The 20,158-nt window shown below is 37.0% G+C and overlaps 1 protein-coding gene across 3 annotated transcripts; it reads left to right on the top strand.

The window, feature by feature from the left end:
* Window positions 1–237: 237 nt before the first annotated feature.
* On the top strand, window positions 238–19,845 carry LOC105035240 (calcium-dependent protein kinase 26). Of its 3 annotated transcripts, XM_010910724.4 has the most exons (7): window positions 238–1,245; window positions 4,170–4,313; window positions 4,401–4,553; window positions 5,703–5,818; window positions 8,097–8,264; window positions 18,505–18,729; window positions 19,503–19,845. In XM_010910724.4, the coding sequence occupies exons 1-7, from the start codon at window positions 528–530 to the stop codon at window positions 19,623–19,625; spliced, it is 1,647 nt and encodes a 548-aa protein (XP_010909026.1). In that variant the 5' UTR covers window positions 238–527; the 3' UTR covers window positions 19,626–19,845. The 3 variants fall into 3 exon arrangements, with proteins under 3 accessions (XP_010909026.1, XP_029117720.1, XP_029117719.1); XM_029261887.2 differs by lacking the exon at window positions 8,097–8,264 and having other exon boundaries at window positions 324–1,245; window positions 19,503–19,739; XM_029261886.2 differs by having other exon boundaries at window positions 324–1,245; window positions 4,170–4,553; window positions 19,503–19,739.
* Window positions 19,846–20,158: the final 313 nt, after the last annotated feature.

Here is a 20,158-nt window from a genome sequence, read left to right as displayed (position 1 = left end):
ACCAAGGATGACATCATCTGTACAAAATCTTAAACTGAGTGCAGGACGCACACCAATCAGCCGCCAACGAACTCACAATCCCAGCTGGCACTGCGTCAGATTCTACTACGAGAGAAGGCTGGTCAGCACCTTCCTTCCTTCCCCTTCTAACTAAAAGGAAAAAAAATTAAGTCAATTAAAAACTTGAATGTTTACATTTCTCTTTTTCTAGCAAGAATGGCGGTCTCCCTTCTCGTCCGGAAGTCGCCATGAAGGATCCTTAAATCGGATGCGACCCTCCTTCAGATCCCTTCTTTCTTCTCGATTGCTTGTTATCTCTTCTTCTTCTTCTGCAAATTTCTGCTCAAATTCCGGCTGAAAACCCCTCCTATCCATCCAATTCATCTTAAAAATCTCCTTTTCTTTTGCCCCCGGCTACCTAGAGCTGCTTGAGGTTATAGTTATGGAAGTTTGGTGATTTTTTTTCGAATTCTGCAAGAAAAGCTTCGAATTTCCGCGTGACAGTTGAAGGATCTGGCGGTCGTTTGATGGGCAATACATGCCGGGGATCTTTCGGAACCAAGAATCCCCACAGCTTCGGCAAGCCAACGGACTCTAAGCGGAATCCCTCCTCCTTCGACGCCTCCCAATCGTATTCCGACTGCAAGACACCCATGAAGCCCGGCCGCGAGGCCGCCGTGAGCCCTAGAGAGGCCCACTCCGCCGCCTTCGTGAGGCGGGGCATGGACCCGAACTCCTTCTACGTCCTCGGCCACAAGACCCCCAACCTTCGGGACCTCTACCTCCTCGGCCGCAATCTAGGGCAGGGCCAATTCGGCACCACGTATCTCTGCACCGAGATCTCCACGGGGATCGAGTACGCCTGCAAGTCTATTTCCAAGCGGAAATTGATCACGAAAGAGGATGTGGAGGATGTGAGAAGGGAGATCCAGATCATGCACCACCTCGCTGGCCACAAGAACGTTGTCACGATCAAGGGGGCATACGAGGACTCGCTCTACGTGCACATCGTGATGGAGCTGTGCGCTGGCGGGGAGCTCTTCGACCGGATTATCGAGAGGGGGCATTTCAGCGAGCGCAAGGCGGCTGAGCTCACGAGGATCATCGTCGGGGTCGTGGAGGCATGCCACTCCCTCGGAGTTATGCATCGAGACCTCAAGCCGGAGAATTTCTTGCTCGTTCACAAGGATGATGATTCCTCCCTCAAAGCCATCGATTTTGGCCTCTCCGTCTTCTTCAAGCCAGGTAATATTGTAAGGCAAAAAAAAAAAAGAAAAATCTAATTTGGACTGTTGTGTTGATGGCTGGTGGATGAATTTTGTCAGCTGCGTTCTTTTATCTCTTATATGTTTCTGAAATTATGCAAACTTCGGCAGTTTGTCTTTTCGGTTGTTTCCTTTTTCGTTTAAGATACGCCGTGCATATTACTTACGTGGTAGATGCTCTACTATTTCTTTCAATATCACTTTATTCAGGAATCATCTAACATGCAATACTTATGGGTGTATCCTTGATATGATTGGATAAATGCAGATTATTTAGTACATGATGGGTACCTATCGGGATAAAGCACTTAAGGTAATAAAACACTAAGGAATGCTGCTATAGGATGAGTTAATAATCGCAGGACTCCTCTAGTTAGTACCAAGATATCGTGATAGCTAAATTTGGACACTAGGAAATGGAATTATGTACATATGTATGCATGTGTGTGTGTGTGTGTGCATACATGTATGTATATACATTTGTGTGTGTATATATATGAAAGAGAAAGATTGACTAGGATTTTATTGAGTGAATTTTCATTCAGATCCAATTAGATCATGCTTAAAGGATGGAGGTGCAACATCGATGATCTGAATCATTAGATGTGATCTACTTCCTATAATTTGCTTATACAAAAAAAAAAAAAATCAGGTCGTTGGAGACCTCTGGCTTGTACATTAAGTGGTCAAAAGATATATATTGTTTATCGTTATTTAAATAATTCATTTTTTGACCACTTGATGTATAAGTTAGGGGTCTCCAATCACACGATTTTTATTATTTAAGTATTTAGAGGTAGTAGATCATATCCAACAGCTCGGAATATCAATATTAAACCCTCATTCTCCCATCATAACCTAACCGGATCCAAGTGGAGATTTACTTCCCCTCTCTCTAACCACACACACACACACACACACACCATACATGCATATGTATGTGTATATATGTGTGTGTGCGTGCGCAGACATGCGCGTGCGTGCGTGTATGTATCTATGTATATATGTATGTGTGTGTATGTGTGTGTGTGTGTCTATATATATATATATTTCAAGTTACTAAGAATTACTCCTTTTTTGAATTGGATGATGGGGGTCCCCCATTGATGTTCTAAGCCATTGGATGTGATATACTATTTCTAAAATACTTACAAAAAATCATATGGTTTGGAGACCCCGGCCTATGTATTATATAATCAAAATTAACCAGTTTACATAATATGAAACAATACATATTGTTTGACTACTTCATGCACAGGCTAGGGGGTCTCCAAATCACATATATTTAGTGTGTGAGCAATTTAGAAGCAGTGGATCATGTTCAAAGGCTTGGACATTGAGGTAGCACCTATATTGTCCAATTTAAAAAAGATGTATCAAAGTATAACTTGAATATGATCATACTCATGTATGTATGTATGTATACTATTTTTTTGTTTCATTCTTTTATAATTTGATAAAAGATGCTCTAGAAATTTGAAGATATACTGAAATCTGGTAAAGATTAGCAGTTGCATAATAATGATGATAATTACTTTCTCATTACTAAGAATGAAACCCTCCAAACCTCCCTCCCCCCGCCGCCACTCCCCATGAAAATAAAAATAAAAAAAGAAAAGAAAAGAAAAAGGGAAAATCTCATTATTCCAAAAGTTTGAGACACTTGAATAGTTTCCAGAAATGCTTGGAGGCATCGACTCGAAGATGATTTCTTTAGGCAGTTGTAATTTAGTTTCCTTCTTGATTTAGTCTTCTTTCTGAAGAAGCAAAGGATCATTAAAAAGCTAATTTAAATCAGAACAGGAGGAATGGAAGCAGATCCATGATAAGGCTTACACATGAGAAAATCTGTTTATTTACTTGACCGACAACAGCCACCTCTTCACTCTGTTTTTCACCGCAGCTAGGAATATGGTCTGAAAAAAGGATTTTAAGGTTAATGTTTCTCACTCTAATATAGCTGAACCTATCACCTATAGCTACTTCATAAAACTAGGGTCAATGTTAAAGGACTTCAAAATTTCATTAAGAGGTTCTGTATTGACACTGTATCAACCAGCATGAGTATGGATACCTTCCCAATCTGGCTGAACCATGAGCTGATCATAAAAGGTCCTTCAGTGCAACAAATGCTTTACCTACCTGTGACCTGTACCAGCTTGTACCATGATAGTGTTTACCTTATAAAGCACATAAGACTGACTTAGCTGAGCTAGCATTCTGAGCTACAAAGACTAGTCAAATGTACAATTGCTATGCTTTGAAACACAAATTGGGAATGGGAACAAAATGGAAAGCTGAAGTCCTTAGTTTTTTTATGTTTATTGTTTTTTCCAGAAGTGCCTCATTTTTTTTTTTGTTCCTATTATGATAAATGTGGGAAACTCTAAGATCATGTATATTTCAGATGCATGATTCCACACTTGGCAATATAATATTCAAATTCACTCAGACGTTTAAACATGTGCTTTAGTATTGAAAGAAAAATGGCTACCTTTTTCTTTTCGATGTCTACAAAAATTATGTAGAAACTAATATAATACTTAAATCTATATTAGTTAATGACATTAGTTGTTTCAAGGATTAGTATATTTCAAGCAAAAATTATGTTATCTTTGGAAGCATGTTCTGTATGAAAAAAATAGGGGTCTTTGAAATGCATAGCAGTTTCTGGGTCTCGATGGCAATGTTAAAATGGTGCCAGTGAAGTTCATCGCCTATTATCTTCTTGTAGCATTTTTGCTTGGCTGCTTAGAGCACTACAAGATGATACCTTGAGATATTTTGTAGTAAAGATTGCTATGTTCTTGTTATATACTTTTTCTTCACCCTTTTAATGGTTTAGTGTATAATTTGATTAACATTAAGGTTCCTTACCTCTACTTGGTAACTGTGCAACATCAGGTCAGGTCTTCACTGATGTGGTTGGAAGCCCATACTATGTTGCTCCTGAGGTACTGTTGAAGCATTATGGACCAGAGGCTGATGTCTGGACGGCTGGTGTCATACTTTACATATTGTTGAGTGGTGTACCACCTTTTTGGGCTGGTATGACTCTGATGGACACCTCCTCACACTGGTTCATGATTTATGGCAATTTGGCAATCACTAAAATTGATCTTTCACATTTTGCAGAAACACAGCAAGGAATATTTGATGCAGTTTTGAAGGGAGTAATAGATTTTGACTCAGATCCATGGCCATTAATATCTGATAGTGCCAAGGATCTTATCAGAAAAATGCTATGTTCTAGTCCTTCAGAACGCTTGACAGCCCATGAAGTATTATGTATGTTCTTCCCTTTCAGTTCAGAGTATGTAAATTTTTATTAATATTTATATTTATGTATTACATATGTATAACATCCCATATGAGAGGATTGACTGTTTATGGTTGTCATCTTGGACCCTCAAAAAATGGTGACTATGGAAAGTTTTGGGGTCTTGTTTGTGACCTTAGCTCTCCAAGCAATCTAGAGTTGTTCAGGGTAATACATTTGAGGTATTAGGAGACATTTTCCATTAAAGAAACAGGATGAAAGACATCTTACTTTTCATTTTTTATTAGTCAAAAAATATAAAAAATCCAGAGTTGTTCAGGGTAATACATTTGAGGTATTAGGAGACATTTTCCATTAAAGAAACTGGATGAAATACATCTTACTTTTCATTTTTTATAAGTCAAAAGATATAAAAAATCAAAGATACATAAAAAGATGCAAGGAGGATGAAAAGAAGATAAGATCCAAAAAAGATCCAGAAAAGATCAAATGATAGAGAATAGAGTAAATCCCATGGATCGTTCTCTACTTAGTCCAGAGCTCTTTGCCAACCCATAACAAATTAAGCATTTAATTGCCTTCCATTCACAACCTGCCATGAATTACCTTTCTAAAGTAACCCTATACTTTCTTTATGAACTTCTGACACCAAATATGGTATAGTCTTATATTTATTGCATTCAATCACTTGTTGCCAGATGTTTTCACTTTAAGAGCTAAGACTGCATCTCTCTTCTCATTTTTGTTGGAAACTTAATATATAATTTATCATCTTGAAGTTAAAGTTGCTAAAACTGTACCGCAGCCTTCATGTGAAGATGGATGTAATGGGAATTAGGCTTACTATAATGGGAGAAATCACCTAATTTCTTTCCTTTTAGTGTTTATTACTTAAAAAAATTCTGAAGCAATGCTTTTAGCGCAGGTCTGAACCTTATCCAGTTCTAGAGCTTTTCATTAATGGATTACAAGAAAGTTAATTTTCGGCTGAATTTACCTTTTTAACAACTATTAGGAAGGGGTGGATGATCGTAGACTTTGACTGCACTGACATGATTAAATTGCCAAAAGTGTCACTTCCAATATATCAAAATGGTCTTTTGATGTTGGCATGTTGGGGTCTACTGACATTTGCATTTTGTTTCTCATATGCTCAGGTCATCCCTGGATATGTGAAAACGGAGTTGCTCCTGATAGAGTTCTTGATCCAGCTGTCCTTTCTCGCCTCAAACAATTTTCAGCAATGAACAAATTAAAGAAGATGGCTTTACGAGTGAGTTTACTATTTTAGTGCAAATTGGTGTACTTCTTGAACAGTTAGGATGCTTTAGTTCCTATAAAGCATAATGATATTGAGAAAACATTCTCTTCTATATAAGTTGACATTGGTGATAGTCCTCTTTTACATGAATGATTTATGACACCTAAAAAATAGGTTCCATTTTCTTTTCATATCTGTATGTGATGGGTACCTAAATTCACTTCTAAAATAGAAAATTGTACCTTTACATGGTGCAATCATATAAGATGTAATTCTCTTTTTTGCAGAATGCAATTCAGTCACATTCAATTTTCAGGATGTTTTCTCTCTTCCCTTTTGATATTTAGAAAAGAAAAATTAAGGATTTTTGCATGTCAACGTTCAAAAATTTCTTATTTTCTTATTACCATCAAAAAGTGTAATATGCATATTTACCATCCTGAAGTCAAATAGTTGCATATGTACATAGTATGTATATCCCTTGAAAATTCTGAAATTTGCATGTATACCCCTCCAAAACTAAGAGACTTTCATACGTTCCCCTGAAATTAGATGGCATCATTTTAAGATGAAACAATGTTGCCACAGTTTATTCGTTATTGCCTTAGATGCTAGCATACCCACTTTAAAAGGTGTTTCGATGCGTATATATCCTAACCATCATAAAATGAAATTACACATTTAACATTGGTATGTAATACCAAATATGTTCCTTAAAATTTCCAAAAGTCATAAATAATATAGGAAAAACAGTAAATAACCAACTTCATTTTGACCTGTTCAGAATAAGCGTCTAATGTCAAAAGGGTAATGGTAGGAGATGTGGAGAGCACAAGTGCTAATTTCAGACTTTTGTAGGGGCACATATGCACTTTCACCTTTTTGAAGTAAATTAGCAAATAAGGGAGTTTTGAGTGCCACATCTGCAAAAATCCCAAATGCTAATGTTAGATCATATATATGCATATTCTTTCTCACAGATGGTGAGTAAAATCTTGGATTGCTTTAATTAAGTCCAAAACTCGGCGCCCCATCCTCATATGATGTCAGCAATCTGGTTTCTAACTAGGTGATATAAATCATAGGCATTGTTGATTATTTATTTGTCAACATTTTGTTTCATCAATTTTTATTATTTTATTTTATTTTATTTTGGTAGTGGCACAATATGATGCGCTAATAAGATGAGCTAGAGAGCTCATTATGATGTTATCGTATCCATGCTCCAATACAATGCACTAAGAATAACAACCATTCCCGGAATAACAACGATCTCCCTTGTTAAGTTTTGAATCATCCACAGTCCATTCTTTTTTTTTTTTTGTTTTTTAATTTCTTTTGAGGAATGCATAACATTTTTCTTGATGGTAGGTATGCATGAAAACCACTAAGATATGTGTTGCAGTATTCTTGTTCAAAACACATCCGATACTATAAATTATGTATGGTGCATGAGAAATACACTTAGGATAATGAGTACGAAGTTCTGCCTTGAGGTTCCCATGTCAGCCTTTGCAGTTTGCTTTATGTACCTTAACCTTTTCATGGCAGGTTGAATCTACTCCTTCAGATGCTGACTTATTTTCTTATATGCAATCCTTGAGAATTTGTATGGATATATTCTCTAGGTACTCCACTAAACTGTCCTGATTTACCATGAAGAGATGCTATAAAACATGATATCATAATAATAATATGCAAATTTTGCAGAAATGGTCCATCTTATTTTAATTTTTGCAGATTCTGACCATTTTTATGATATTTTGCAGAAACTGAGCAATTTTGAAATTTTCAAGTGCTTTTGCCTTTGATCTCATGAATAAACTCCTGCCTGCAGATTCACATTGCATGCTTAAAAAAGAAAAGTTACTAAAAATATACTCGTTTATATAAAGCATGTACATCCACTAACATGAATGTGTAAATTTACTCTGTTGAAACATATTATTCAAGTATATCCACTGGAGCCTGGGATCAAGAATGTCATAAAATTTTGAGACAAGGCCCCTCTTGCAAAAGCAGCAAAAAAAATGGTGACCAAATTTTCACAATGGAAAATAAAGTGGGTTGTTTTGGAAAAATTTCCCTAATAGTATGGACAAGGGAAAACCAGAACTTCTGCTGCACTTTACTTGATTCTACTAATTTATTTTATGACTATTGTAGAGCTTGATTTAGTGCTTTTTGGTGTGTCACTTTATCAAGGTTTCTGTATGTTGGCTTTTGCATGCCAGCATGAAAGAGCTACTGGGTCTAGGATTGTCTGACAGTTTGTTCTACATCTTATCAGGTAATAGCTGAAAGCCTTTCAGAAGAGGAGATTGCAGGATTGAGAGAAATGTTCAAGGCAATGGACACAGACAACAGTGGCGCCATTACATATGATGAACTGAAAGCGGGTCTAAGAAGATATGGTTCTACATTAAAGGATACAGAGATTCGTGATCTTATGGAAGCAGTAAGTCAATCAATATAGGATACTACTATTTTCTTTTCACGATTGTTTAGTATATGAATGAAAGGTTGATGGACATTGATGTGGGACAATCCTAACGAAAAGAGAAAAAAACCAATCCTAAAGATCAAGCTCCATTCTATTCATCAACAACAAATCACATCCGGTCAGGGGTATCATTGTTTTCAGGACAGACAATATAGTTGCTTATACTCTGCTCAGAAGACATGATTGATTGATACGAGACTAAAGCGAGATCAATCTAAATGATGCAGATGAATGTTATTCTAGAGATCAGTAAACAACTAGCAATAAGAAAGTACATAAACAGATAGTAGAAATTAAACATGCTCACGAATAAATGCAAAAAGACATATGAATAGGATAAAGGAGAGTAAAACATTAAATTCGTAAGAAAATCCGAGAAGATGATAAGAATCCGGATTATGGTAGTTAAGAAACTATCCTGATTAGGGTTCTTAATCTTTTAACCAAACAGATTTGTCAATAAAGAATTAGGTCTTTACCAACATCGGTTCTAATAGAAAAAATAAAAATCAAAGATCAACCGAAAAGGAACGAAGGTCCTTGACAGCATATAATCTGTAGAATAAGCAATCACTCTTCTTATTATGATACATGGGAATCCTGGAGGAGACTGATCTTTTTTTGATGGGATAGGCTTGCATGGATAGATGGTGGAGTCGAATCGGGGTCGTAGGAACACTGGATTTCAAATAGATGAAGATTAAAGGGATAGGAAAGAAAGTGGGCCTCACACCCTCTCCTTATGGGGCGATTTTGGGTCTCACACCCTCTCCCTCATGGAGCGATTGACACAAGATTTGTGGGGTTTGTAAAATCATTTATTGTCCTCTTCATGAAAGATACAAAGGTTTATATAGGATCCTAGGGGTCCTATTTCTTTAGAAATTCCTTACCTTTTACAAGGAAGAAATCAGCCCTCCCACAAAAAAATAAAGCATTATATATGATTTCCAAATAAAGTAATCTACCATGGAAAAAAAATCAGCTCTTTAACAAAATAAGTAGGTAGTCAAAAACTCTTAAGGAATTCTAGGGAAGAAATGAAATTTCATGTGGGCGCTTGATGCTTGGCACAATTTGGCATGAAGATCCTTGGGCACGGCACATGCTGGCATGCATATTTCCTCCCTAGGTGTGTGGAGAGTTGTAGCTCCAAAGATAACGTGGACAAACCCAATACAAATCCAAGTATGGCTCTATGGATCCAAAACTAAATGCATTAAGATAACTTTATTGACTGAAAACAAATAACTGAAGTAGAGTCAATCTAATGGGGTTTCTTCGATCCAAATCGAATCCAAATCATGTCGCCGACTTCTGATGGCTTTGGTGTCCGTACCAATTCTTTTAGAGTGGGGAGAACTCGATCCTATCGAGTTTGGGTCGATTCCGTTTCGGTGACACTCAAGTAAATCGGGTTCAATACGTTGCATCTCTTCTCGAGTGATTCAAATATCTTTAGACTCCGATCGATCTCGCCATCTGACCAAATACCATTGATGGCCTCGACTCCGGATGGAGAGGATCTGATCGTCCAAAATTCTCTCAATCTGATCGTGTTTTGCTGACATTTTGGCTGGTGGACACTCAGGGATAGGCTCACTTTCAAAGGTTGGTTCAAGCTTAAACAGCTCACTAGGTATCCAAGTTGGCTCTTTATAGGTGACGAGATATGTAATGTTAAAAGTAGAGCTAATCCCAAAATCAGAAGGTAAGTCCACCACATATGTATTTGGTTCGATTTTCTTTATGATCTTAAATGGACCTACTTCTCGAGCATGTAACTTCTTCATGATTTCGGATGGAAACCGTTCAGGCCTCAATCGAACCATCACATAGTCTCCTTCTGTAAACTCTTGGGCACGTCGATGAGAATCTGTATTCTGTTTATAAACTTTATTGCTAATGCTAATTTTTTTACTGATCTCTTTATGCAGACTCTTGATGTGCTGTGCAAATGACTCTGCAGATTCAAAAATTCTAGCATGTATGGGTAGTGGGATGAGGTCTATTGATTTTCTAAGTTAATATCCATGAACTACTTCAAAAGAACTCATGCCAATGGACCAATTAACAGCAGCTATTATATGTAAATTCGGCTCGAGGTAGTAAAAGATCCTAGTTATCTATATGTTCCCCAATCAAGCAATGCAACAGATTTCCAAAACTTCTATTGACCACTTCGGTCGACCGTCCGTTTGCGGTATCGGCAGAAGAAAATTTAGTTTTGTGCCTAGAAGGTGCCATAGAGTTTTTCAAAATTAACTCATAAATCTAATATCCCTATCAGATACAATGGTTTTAGGAAATCCATATAGTCTAACAATCTCATCAAAATATATCATTGCAACTTTCGACGCGTGGATGTTTGGCAACAGGGCAAGAAATTGATCATTTTTGAAAATCTATCTACAACCATTAGAACAGAATTATGCTTCCTAGCTATTCTAAGTAATCCCAAAACAAAATGTATACTAACGTCTTGTCAAGGACAGTCTGGTATAGATAAGGATGTATATAGGCTGGTGTTTTATTTTTTTTGCTTGGTCACGATACACGTTCTACACTGGACAATAATTCGGACGACATCTCTTTTCAAACTTGACCAAAAGAATTGAGCTTCTATCAACTCTATGGTTTTATTCCTATCAAAGTGTCTAGCTAATCCTCCAGCATGTAGTTTCTAAACTAGAAAATTTCTTAAAGATGTACGGAGGACACACAGCCTAGTTTCTCTAAACAGGTAACCATCCTGAAGGGTTTATTTACTATATTCTCTAGATGGCTCTTTATATAAAGCGGTAAGTATGCTATCAAAATCTGGACACTCTTCATAATCTTCTTTAATCTTATCAAAACCAACAATTTTTATACTAACGGTGGATAGCAAAGTATAACGATGACTCAGGGCATCAGCAGTGCGATTCTCACACCCGTATGGTGTTTCAAAACAAAAAGTATAGGCTTGCAAAAATTCGACCCACTTACCGTGTCTATGATTCAATTTTTTTTGAGAATTCAGAAATCAGAGGGCCTCATGGTCAGAGTACAAAATAAATTTTTACGGTAGTAGATAGTCTCCAATATCTTAAAGCTTGGATTATCGCGTAAAATTCCTTATCGTAGGTGGAATATTTGAGTTTAAAAACGTTAAGTTTCTCATTAAAGGATGCTATCGGATGATCTTCTTGACTAAGGACACCACCAATCTCAACTCCTGACGCGTCGCATGCTACTTCAAAAATCTTGAAAAAATTAAATAGACGTAAGACTGGATGTGGGTCATCTTGTCCTTAATATCTAGGAAGGCTCTATTGGCTATCCTAGTCTATTCAAAATCTTCCTTTCTAATGCAGTCAGTGATGGGAGCGACTATGGTACTAAACCCTTTTATGAACCTACGGTAAAAGTTGCTAATCTATGAAAGCTCCGCATGTCATGCACACTCTTGGGTATCGGCCACTCAACTATTGCTCTAATCTTTTCAGGGTCGGCAGACACACCATCGGGGGTAACAATAAAACCTAAGGTGACACGGTCTGTCATAAAAGCGTACTTCTTAGGATTGGTATACAAGCTTTCTATTCTAAGAACTTGGCACTCTTCGGAGATGGTTTAGATGGTCTTCCCTAGTTCGACTATAGATCAAAATGTCATCAAAATATACGACTACAAATACTCGTATAAACGATCGTAGTACTTGGCTCATCAACTTTATGAAAGTACTAGGGGCATTGGATAATCCAAATGGCATCATCATCCACTCATATAAATCATCTTTCGTCTTAAAAGTAGTTTTTCACTCATCTCTCAGTCTATCCTTACTTGATGGTAACCACTCTTAAGATCAATCTTAGAAAAAATAGTGGCTCTGGCTATCATATCTAGCATATCATCTAACCTAGGGATGGGGAAGCGGTACTTAATGGTAATCTTATAAATGACATGGCTATTTATGCACATCCTCCATGTACCATCCTTTTTTGGAGTCAATAGTGCAGAAACCGCATAAGGACTCAAACTCTCATGAATTTTTGTTTTATCAGCTCTCCAACTTGTCTTTGTAGCTTGGCATGCTCAGTAGGGTTCAACCTATAGTGAGACAAGTTGGGTAGGGTAGATCCAATAACTAAATTAATGGTATGTTGAATGTTTCTCATAAGCGGTAAGTAATCTGGAAGATTCTCAGGGAAGACATCATGAAACTCATTAAGAAGGCTAGCTACTTCCTTGGGATAATCTACCTTAGGGTCCTCACGAACTTCTCTCGCAGCAAGCATCCAAATTGGTGACCCTTCACTCATGGTCGTCTCTAATTTTTTAGCACCTATCAGATGGAGGCTTTTTTTCTTGATGTTTTTTTTGGTCCATCGTTTATCTTTCTATTGGTAGCCTTAGGTGGGGAAGGATTAATCATGATCTTCTTATCCTGATGAGTAAAACTACGGGAGTTGGTTCGGCCATAAATCGAACATCATTGTCAAACAGTCAAGATCGATCTAATATGATACTTCCGACTTTCGTGAGTAAGACATCGCACCAAATATGATCCTGATAAGAATGAAGCTGGATGGGAACACGGCATCTAAATTTGATGGAAATAGAGGAGGAATCTATCCAGGACACACGGTATGGATTGGGATGATATACAGGTGTTAATCCTAATTGCTTAACCGTGTTGGTGGAGATGGCGTTGATACAGCTACCGCTATCAATGATTATCTTACAAATTTTATCATCAAATTTTATGAAGGTATGGAAAATAGAGGTCCTACGCTAGTCTTCATTTCTCTTAGTATGTGCTAGAACATACCTAACGACTCTAAGCCTAAGGTCTGATTCGGATGCAACATAATCTAGAATATCCTTAGTACTCTCAAACTGCTCAACTAAGTCTGGATCAGCTTTATAAACTTTTTTCTTAATATTTTTTAGAATTTTTTCCTCTAATTCTTTCACTAATAATGATCGGTTGGGGCATTGTACAGCAAAGTGACCGTAACCATGGCACTTGAAGAAATGAGATCGAGAACTACTTTTTGATAACTCTCTTATAGCTTTTTTTTCTTTATCTTCTTTTCTTCTAATAAGATTTGTAGGTGGAGGTCCGTTACTAGGAGCCTGGTTAATATTGGGTCTCGATCTAGAAGGGGTTACTCGACTGGGTTCAGGACGACGGGGAGTCGAATATCTCAAAAATTTTTTAAAGTCTAAGACAAGTTGATAAGTTTGTTCTAACGTAGTTACCTCTCCCAAAAAGAGCTTACGCTGGATATCCTCTCATAATTCAACTCTAAATCTAGACAAGGTAACAACCCTATCTTCGGTTACTCCACATCTCATGCGGTTCTTTCACTAATAATGATCGGTTGGGGCATTGTGCAGCAAAGTGACCGTAACCATGGCACTTGAAGAAATGAGATCGAGAACTACTTTTTGATAACTCTCTTATAGCTTTTTTTCTTTATCTTCTTTTCTTCCAATAAGATTTGTAGGTGGAGGTCTGTTACTAGGAGCCTCGTTAATATTGGGTCTCGATCTAGAAGGGGTTACTCGACTAGGTTCAGGACGACGGGGAGTCGAATATCTCAAAAATTTTTTAAAGTCTAAGATAAGTTGAGAAGTTTGTTCTAACGTAGTTACCTCTCCCAAAAAGAGCTCACGCTGGATATCCTCTCATAATCCAACTCTAAATCTAGACAAGGTAACAACCCTATCTTCGGTTACTCCACATCTCATGAGGTATTTATTAAATCTCGTGATGTACTCGATGATCGATCTATTTTCTTGAGTAAGTCTGTGCCATTGATCTAAAAGCCTTTGTTGGTAGGAGGTGGAGAGGTACTTCTTTTTTAGTTTCTCTTTCTTCTCATCCTAGATTTCTATCGAGTCTTGTCCTCTCTGGTTGAGAAGGTGCTCAATACTTTTCCAATAAAGTCAGGCTTGTCTAACCAACTTCATCCCAGCAAATCTAACTCTCCTTGCTTCAAACATTTTGTACCACCCAAAGTAGTGGTCCATGCCCGATTCTCAATCTAGATACTTTCTCGGATCCAGACAACCATTAAAACTTGAGGCTTCGACCTTCACATTCCTAAGGACATACTTATCTTGGTCGAATTGGTTATGGTGCGGACGTGCCCCTATAGGTCGATCTAGTTCTAGGTTCCTACCTCTTTATCTTATAGGCAGTCGGAGAGATTTAGGTTCAGATTGTTTCTGTCTAGCTTTTTCTAATACTATTATTCTTTCATTTATGGTTTTCATAAAATTTTTCATGTCATTAAACTTTTCAGTCAGAGCATTAATGATGGCTGCTGTATTGGGGTCCATGTTGGTGTTGGGTGAGAAAGTAAGATGTTCGTACTAGATACCTAATTTAGTGGTCATGCAAATCTGGGATACAGGCATAAGGTTCAGTAAGAAAATTAAAATGCTTGAAAGTAAATTACGAAATTTAAAGTGCCAAAATTTAATTTACAAAAATTTAAATTGTTGAATTTAAACTAAAGTCCTAATCAACCGGCTCTGATACCAAATTGATGCGGGACAATCCTAACGAAAAGAGAAAGAAATCAATCCTAAAGATCAAGCTTCCTTTTGTTCATTAACAACAAATCACGTTCGGCCAGGGATATCATTATTCCCAGGATAGACAGTATAGTTGTCTATACTCTGCTCAGAAGGCATAATTGATTGATACGAGATCAAAGCGAGATCAATTTAAATGATGCAGATGAATGCCATTTTAGAGATCAGTAAACAACTAGCAATAAGAAAGTACATGAATAGATAGCAGAAATTAAACATGCTCACGAGTAAATGTAAAAAGAAATATAAATAGGATGAAGGAGAGTAAAACATTAAACCCATAAGAAAATCCAAGAAGATGATAAGAATCCGGATTGTGGTAGTTAAGAAACTATCCTGATTAGAACTCTTAATCTTTTAACTAAACTGATCCATCGATAAAGAATTAGGTCTTTACCAACGTCGGATTTAATAGAAAAAATGAAAATCAAAGATCAACCGAGAAGGAACGAAGGTCCTTGACAGCATATAATCTGTAGAATAAGGAATCACTCTTCTCATTACGATAGATGGGAATCCTGGAGGAGACAAATCTTCTCTTAATGGGATAGGCTTGCATGGGTAGATGGTGGAGTTGAATCGAGATCGTAGGAACATTGGATCTCAAGTAGATGAAGATTAAAAGGATAGGAAAGAAAGTGGACCTCACATCCTCTCTTTGTGGGGGCGATTTTGGGTCTCACACCCTCTTCTTCGTGGAGCGATTGACATAAGATTTGTGGAGTTTGTAAAATCATTCATTGTCCTCTTCATGAAAGATACAAAGGTTTATATAGGATCCTAGAGGTCCTATTTCTTTAGGAATCTTTTACCTTTTGCAAGAAAGAAATCAGCCCTCCCATAAAAAAGTAAAGTATTATGTCTGGTTTCTAAACAAAGTAATCTACCATGAGAAAGAAATCAGTCCTTCAACAAAATAAGTAGGTAGCCAAGAACTCTTAAGGAATTCTAGAGAAGAAATGGAACTCCATGTGAACGCTTGATGCTTGGCACAACTTGGCATGAGGATCCTTGGACACGACACATGCTGGCATGCATATTTTCTCCTTGGGCGTGTGGAGAGTTGTGGCTTCAAAGGTGATGTGGACAAATCCAATACAAACCCAAGTATGGCCCTATGGACTCAAAATTAAATGCATCAAGATAACTTTATTGACTGAAAATAAATAACTGAAGTAGAGTCAATCTAATAGGACTTCTTCGATCCAAATCGAATCCAAATCATGTCGTCGACTTCTGATGGCTCTGATGTTCGCATCAGACATGGTCACCAATGGTGACATTATACCCTTTTTATGTGAAAAGCATCAGTTGCAATACTCCGTTACTTCATTTTCCCTGACACCCTTCAAAGTAGACTTGTTGACATTTTGGATCTTGCTTGTTCCTTTTGAAACTCGTTACTCTTGATGGTGTGGATTTTTTAAGTTCTCCCTTCTCATGATTCTTCAGCAATGTGAAGTGTAACATTGTTATTTTTGTTTCTTCCTGTTGGAATCAGTGGAACAAAAGGTGCATTTTGTGTGATTCTTTCTGTTGTTTCTGTTGTTTAATCAATGTAAAAATATATGCTGAATAAACTTGACATAACTACATAAGATTTTACAAAGCCGTTCACTATTTAACTGTATTTATTGATAGATAGTGGACAATTAAATGGGTGATGAGATCGGATTAAAATAAGCCAGCAAGTCCTTGGTCTGTTGGTTGGCACCTCTCTTCTTGCTGCAAACACTGGGATGAGGTTCTGAGTTTGACTTGGGAAGATGGTTTTCTGATAGTGACTATAGAGAGAGAGAGAGTAAATGCACAAACAGATATTTACTATTTTTCTCCTTAACTGGACAGCACACCACATTTATGTTGTCTTTAGATATTGCTCATCTAATTATTGAGCATATATAATCAGACTGGTGTAACTAGGTTTTGTTGTGTGAGGAAAGCAATGGAATGGGGTATTATTTAATGCTCTTAGAAGGCTGGAAAATGTAATACCATGGAAAAAATTTGGGAAGCTTGGTATTCAAGGACATGAAAGTGGGAGTGTGAAGGCTAATTAGTTTGTTGCTTATCTGTACTGATAGCTGAAATATGGCTAATGTGATTTCGATTCAGCTAATTTATAGTGAAGTTACCTTTAGATTCACATACTTTTCAGTGCTCAGGGTAATGCCCAAACAGGTGTCTTTCCATGGCATCAAAATAAGGTTCTCTATAGAAAGGTCTGTTAAGAGTTTGCAAATTTCATGTAAAATATGCTGTGCTGAACTTCTTAAAAAGAATAAAAACTTTGCAGATTCATTAGCTAGTCCTGAAAAATAATATTTTTGTCTGAGAACAAAATTAGAATCTAACAATTATCCATTCTGTTGCCTTATATTCTCTTTCAGTCTATATCTTGCAATATAAAATAAATCAGAAATAAATTTCTTTTCTATCTGTATTGCTTGGATGTGTGAATCTTAAGTTCCAAAATATTTGTTATTTACTTTATAACATATACTAATATACAGATCATTGTTGCACTGGTCGAAACTGGTCAACTTAGTTTTGTTTGCTGAGGCATGAGATAAAGTCAATAGCAGGTTGCTTGCTGAGACTTGTTCTTTTTCTCTTTTATGTGCAAAGAGACTCATGTGTCATTGTCTGATTTTTGGGAAAGGAATTGGTATCATAACTAATGGAGTGGTGCTAGGTTTAAATTATTGTTCTCAACAGGACTTTGTTCTCTCCCCTTTATTCTGTCTGGCAAGTGCAGAAGAGCACTGCCATGTGGATTCTCTAATACAACACTCTGCCCTAGGTTACTTTCCAGCACATCAAAAAGTGTTAGAAATTTATGCTTACATTTATTTACAAATCTGAAATTAAAATCTGACCTCTTTATGTGGGAGATAGTTTTGGATACTAGAAAACTACTTCACATTGCCTAGGGCTGAAAATGGGCCGGGTTGGGCCGGGCCATACCTCTATCGGAGCCCAGCCTGAATTTTTGGGCTTTAGGCCAGGTGTAGGTCCAAAAATTTTTGGAAAACCAGGCTTGGGCTCGACCTGAACCCAATTGGGCTAGCTCAAATTTGTAGAGTGGACTGCAGTTTATTGAATCACAAACGGCTTTTTCATTGATAATTTAGAATTCTAATCATTTTAATATATCTTGAATTGCATCCAACTATTATGCCTTCAAAAGATTTTATAGAAGCTTGAAATACCAATATTCAATAGTTGTGAGCTCAAGGATTTAAGAAAGGATGAAGAAGGGTTCGAGACTTGTTTGGGCTTGAATTCGAGCTCCATTTTGGCCTTGTTCAGGCTTGGGCCTGGCCTGGGCCAGGCTAATGATATACCCAACCCTGTTCTAGAAAACAAATGGGCTCTATATTTAAGTCCAGATCTGGCCTAAAATCTTTTAGGCCTAGCCCTAGCACGACTTGAAGTTGGCCTGGCCTGAGGGGCCTCGGACTAGCCTGAGCCCATTTCCAGCATTAACACTTTCAGATTTATTTCTAAAATGCCTTCCACAGCTCTTTGGTTGTACGTATAACTACTTCGCTGTTCTTTGAGGATCATTTTGTCAATAATCTGATGTTAAAATAAATTTCAGGCTGATGTGGACAATAGCGGTACCATAGACTATGGGGAATTCATTGCAGCAACTGTACATCTGAACAAGTTGGAACGTGAAGAACATTTGGTGGCAGCTTTTTCATATTTCGACAAGGATGGAAGTGGTTATATTACAGTTGATGAGCTTCAGCAAGCTTGTAAAGAGTATAACATGACCGATTGTTTTCTTGAAGACATTATCAAGGAAGTGGATCAGGATAATGTAAGCTCCAGATTTTAAAAGTCTTTTGATATAAACTTTTTAGTTGCCATAATCTAATTCTATCTAATGCTATTAATGGCTGAAAAATGTTATATTTCACATATTGGTGGTGCATGTGACTAGGAGTGCTATGCCTATTAGATTCACTTTTTTTTGCACCGGAGAAAAACTCTTGAAATTGTCTCAGATTTTGAAATTATGTGGTTTCTGTGTCATGCTTGAGCTAAAATTTTATTTCTTCAGTATCAGTTCCATAAAAGATGACATATTCTCATATTGAACCAGAACTTGACATAGCCATAATGCATGCAGTAACAACTAAATGATCTGTAGAATGCCTATCAGCATGTAGAAATCCCTTTTTTTACCACGATTGCTTTTTTCTAGATGGGGACATACTGTTTGATTCTGAAAGCCTCCGATTGCATTGACTTGGTCTCCTTGTTTTTGCATATGGGTTTCATTTAAAAGAGTAAAAGATCTTGTAAAAACAACTTCTCAGATTGCTGTGTAATATCCATCATACTTTCCGTCTTTAACCTGTAAACAATATACAATATTTCATGAATAGTAACCAGATATTTAATATAGTATAATTCATGAATTTAATTTCATTAATTCAAGTCTTTATGGAAGATATTTGTAGGTCGTGCACTTTAACCTCAGATTATGATTGAAAGATACGTCACTGACAAATAAAAGAAGCAGCATACATGTTTGGAGATTTTCTTTGTTAAGGAAATGTAATATATAGCGTCATTGTTTTGTTTCAGGATGGTCGTATTGACTATAGCGAGTTTGTTGCAATGATGCAAAAGGGCAATATGGGAGTTGGAAGACGGACAATGCGGAACAGTTTGAACATAAGCATGAGGGATGTGTCAGGAGCTTTCTGAATTTTTGTTAAGTACAGCTTCTGTTGAAGAAATCGATTACTTTCCAAGTTTTTTTTCCTGCCCTTTTTGTATTTGTATTGTGAAATGAAATATGGAAAATATGGTGTTTGAATCTGATGAGTGTGCGGTATATATTCTGCAAAAATTAGCAAGTTGGTTATTCAAAACCTGGAATTGCATAATGCCAAGGCAACAGTGAAATCAAACCTTATCATGCCAAGACCTGTCGATTTGCCAATAGAAGTATAGCCAAGAAGGGTTGACAAAAACTGGTTTGGGTCCTCACATTGACGCCAACTCTGCCTAGATTGTTATCTTAAGCCAGTTGTGGATGAAGCCGAAGTACTATTCTGTTGTCATTGATTTCTATAAAAAACTAGGGTCATTTCTATGTACATGATCTTTTGGATCTTCCATGGCTTCGAGCCTTTCCTCCAACTTGTATCTAAACTACAGGACTTATTCACTTATTGTCTTGTCTGTGTACTTGCTTTACTTTAATTGCTTATCACTATGATCTATATCAACATTAT

This window comes from Elaeis guineensis, chromosome 11 (genome assembly GCF_000442705.2).
Source record: "Elaeis guineensis isolate ETL-2024a chromosome 11, EG11, whole genome shotgun sequence".
In the NCBI taxonomy this organism is placed as follows: domain Eukaryota; kingdom Viridiplantae; phylum Streptophyta; class Magnoliopsida; order Arecales; family Arecaceae; genus Elaeis; species Elaeis guineensis.
This window is presented reverse-complemented; position numbering and strand designations above follow the sequence as displayed.

Coding starts and splice junctions, on each gene's coding strand:
- LOC105035240 (XM_029261886.2), top strand. CDS start 528: ATGGGCAATACATGCCGGGGATCTTTCGGAACCAAGAATCCCCACAGC. Junction 1,246..4,169: donor CTCCGTCTTCTTCAAGCCAG/GTAATATTGTAA, acceptor GTGCAACATCAG/GTCAGGTCTTCACTGATGTG. Junction 5,819..8,096: donor TAAAGAAGATGGCTTTACGA/GTGAGTTTACTA, acceptor ACATCTTATCAG/GTAATAGCTGAAAGCCTTTC.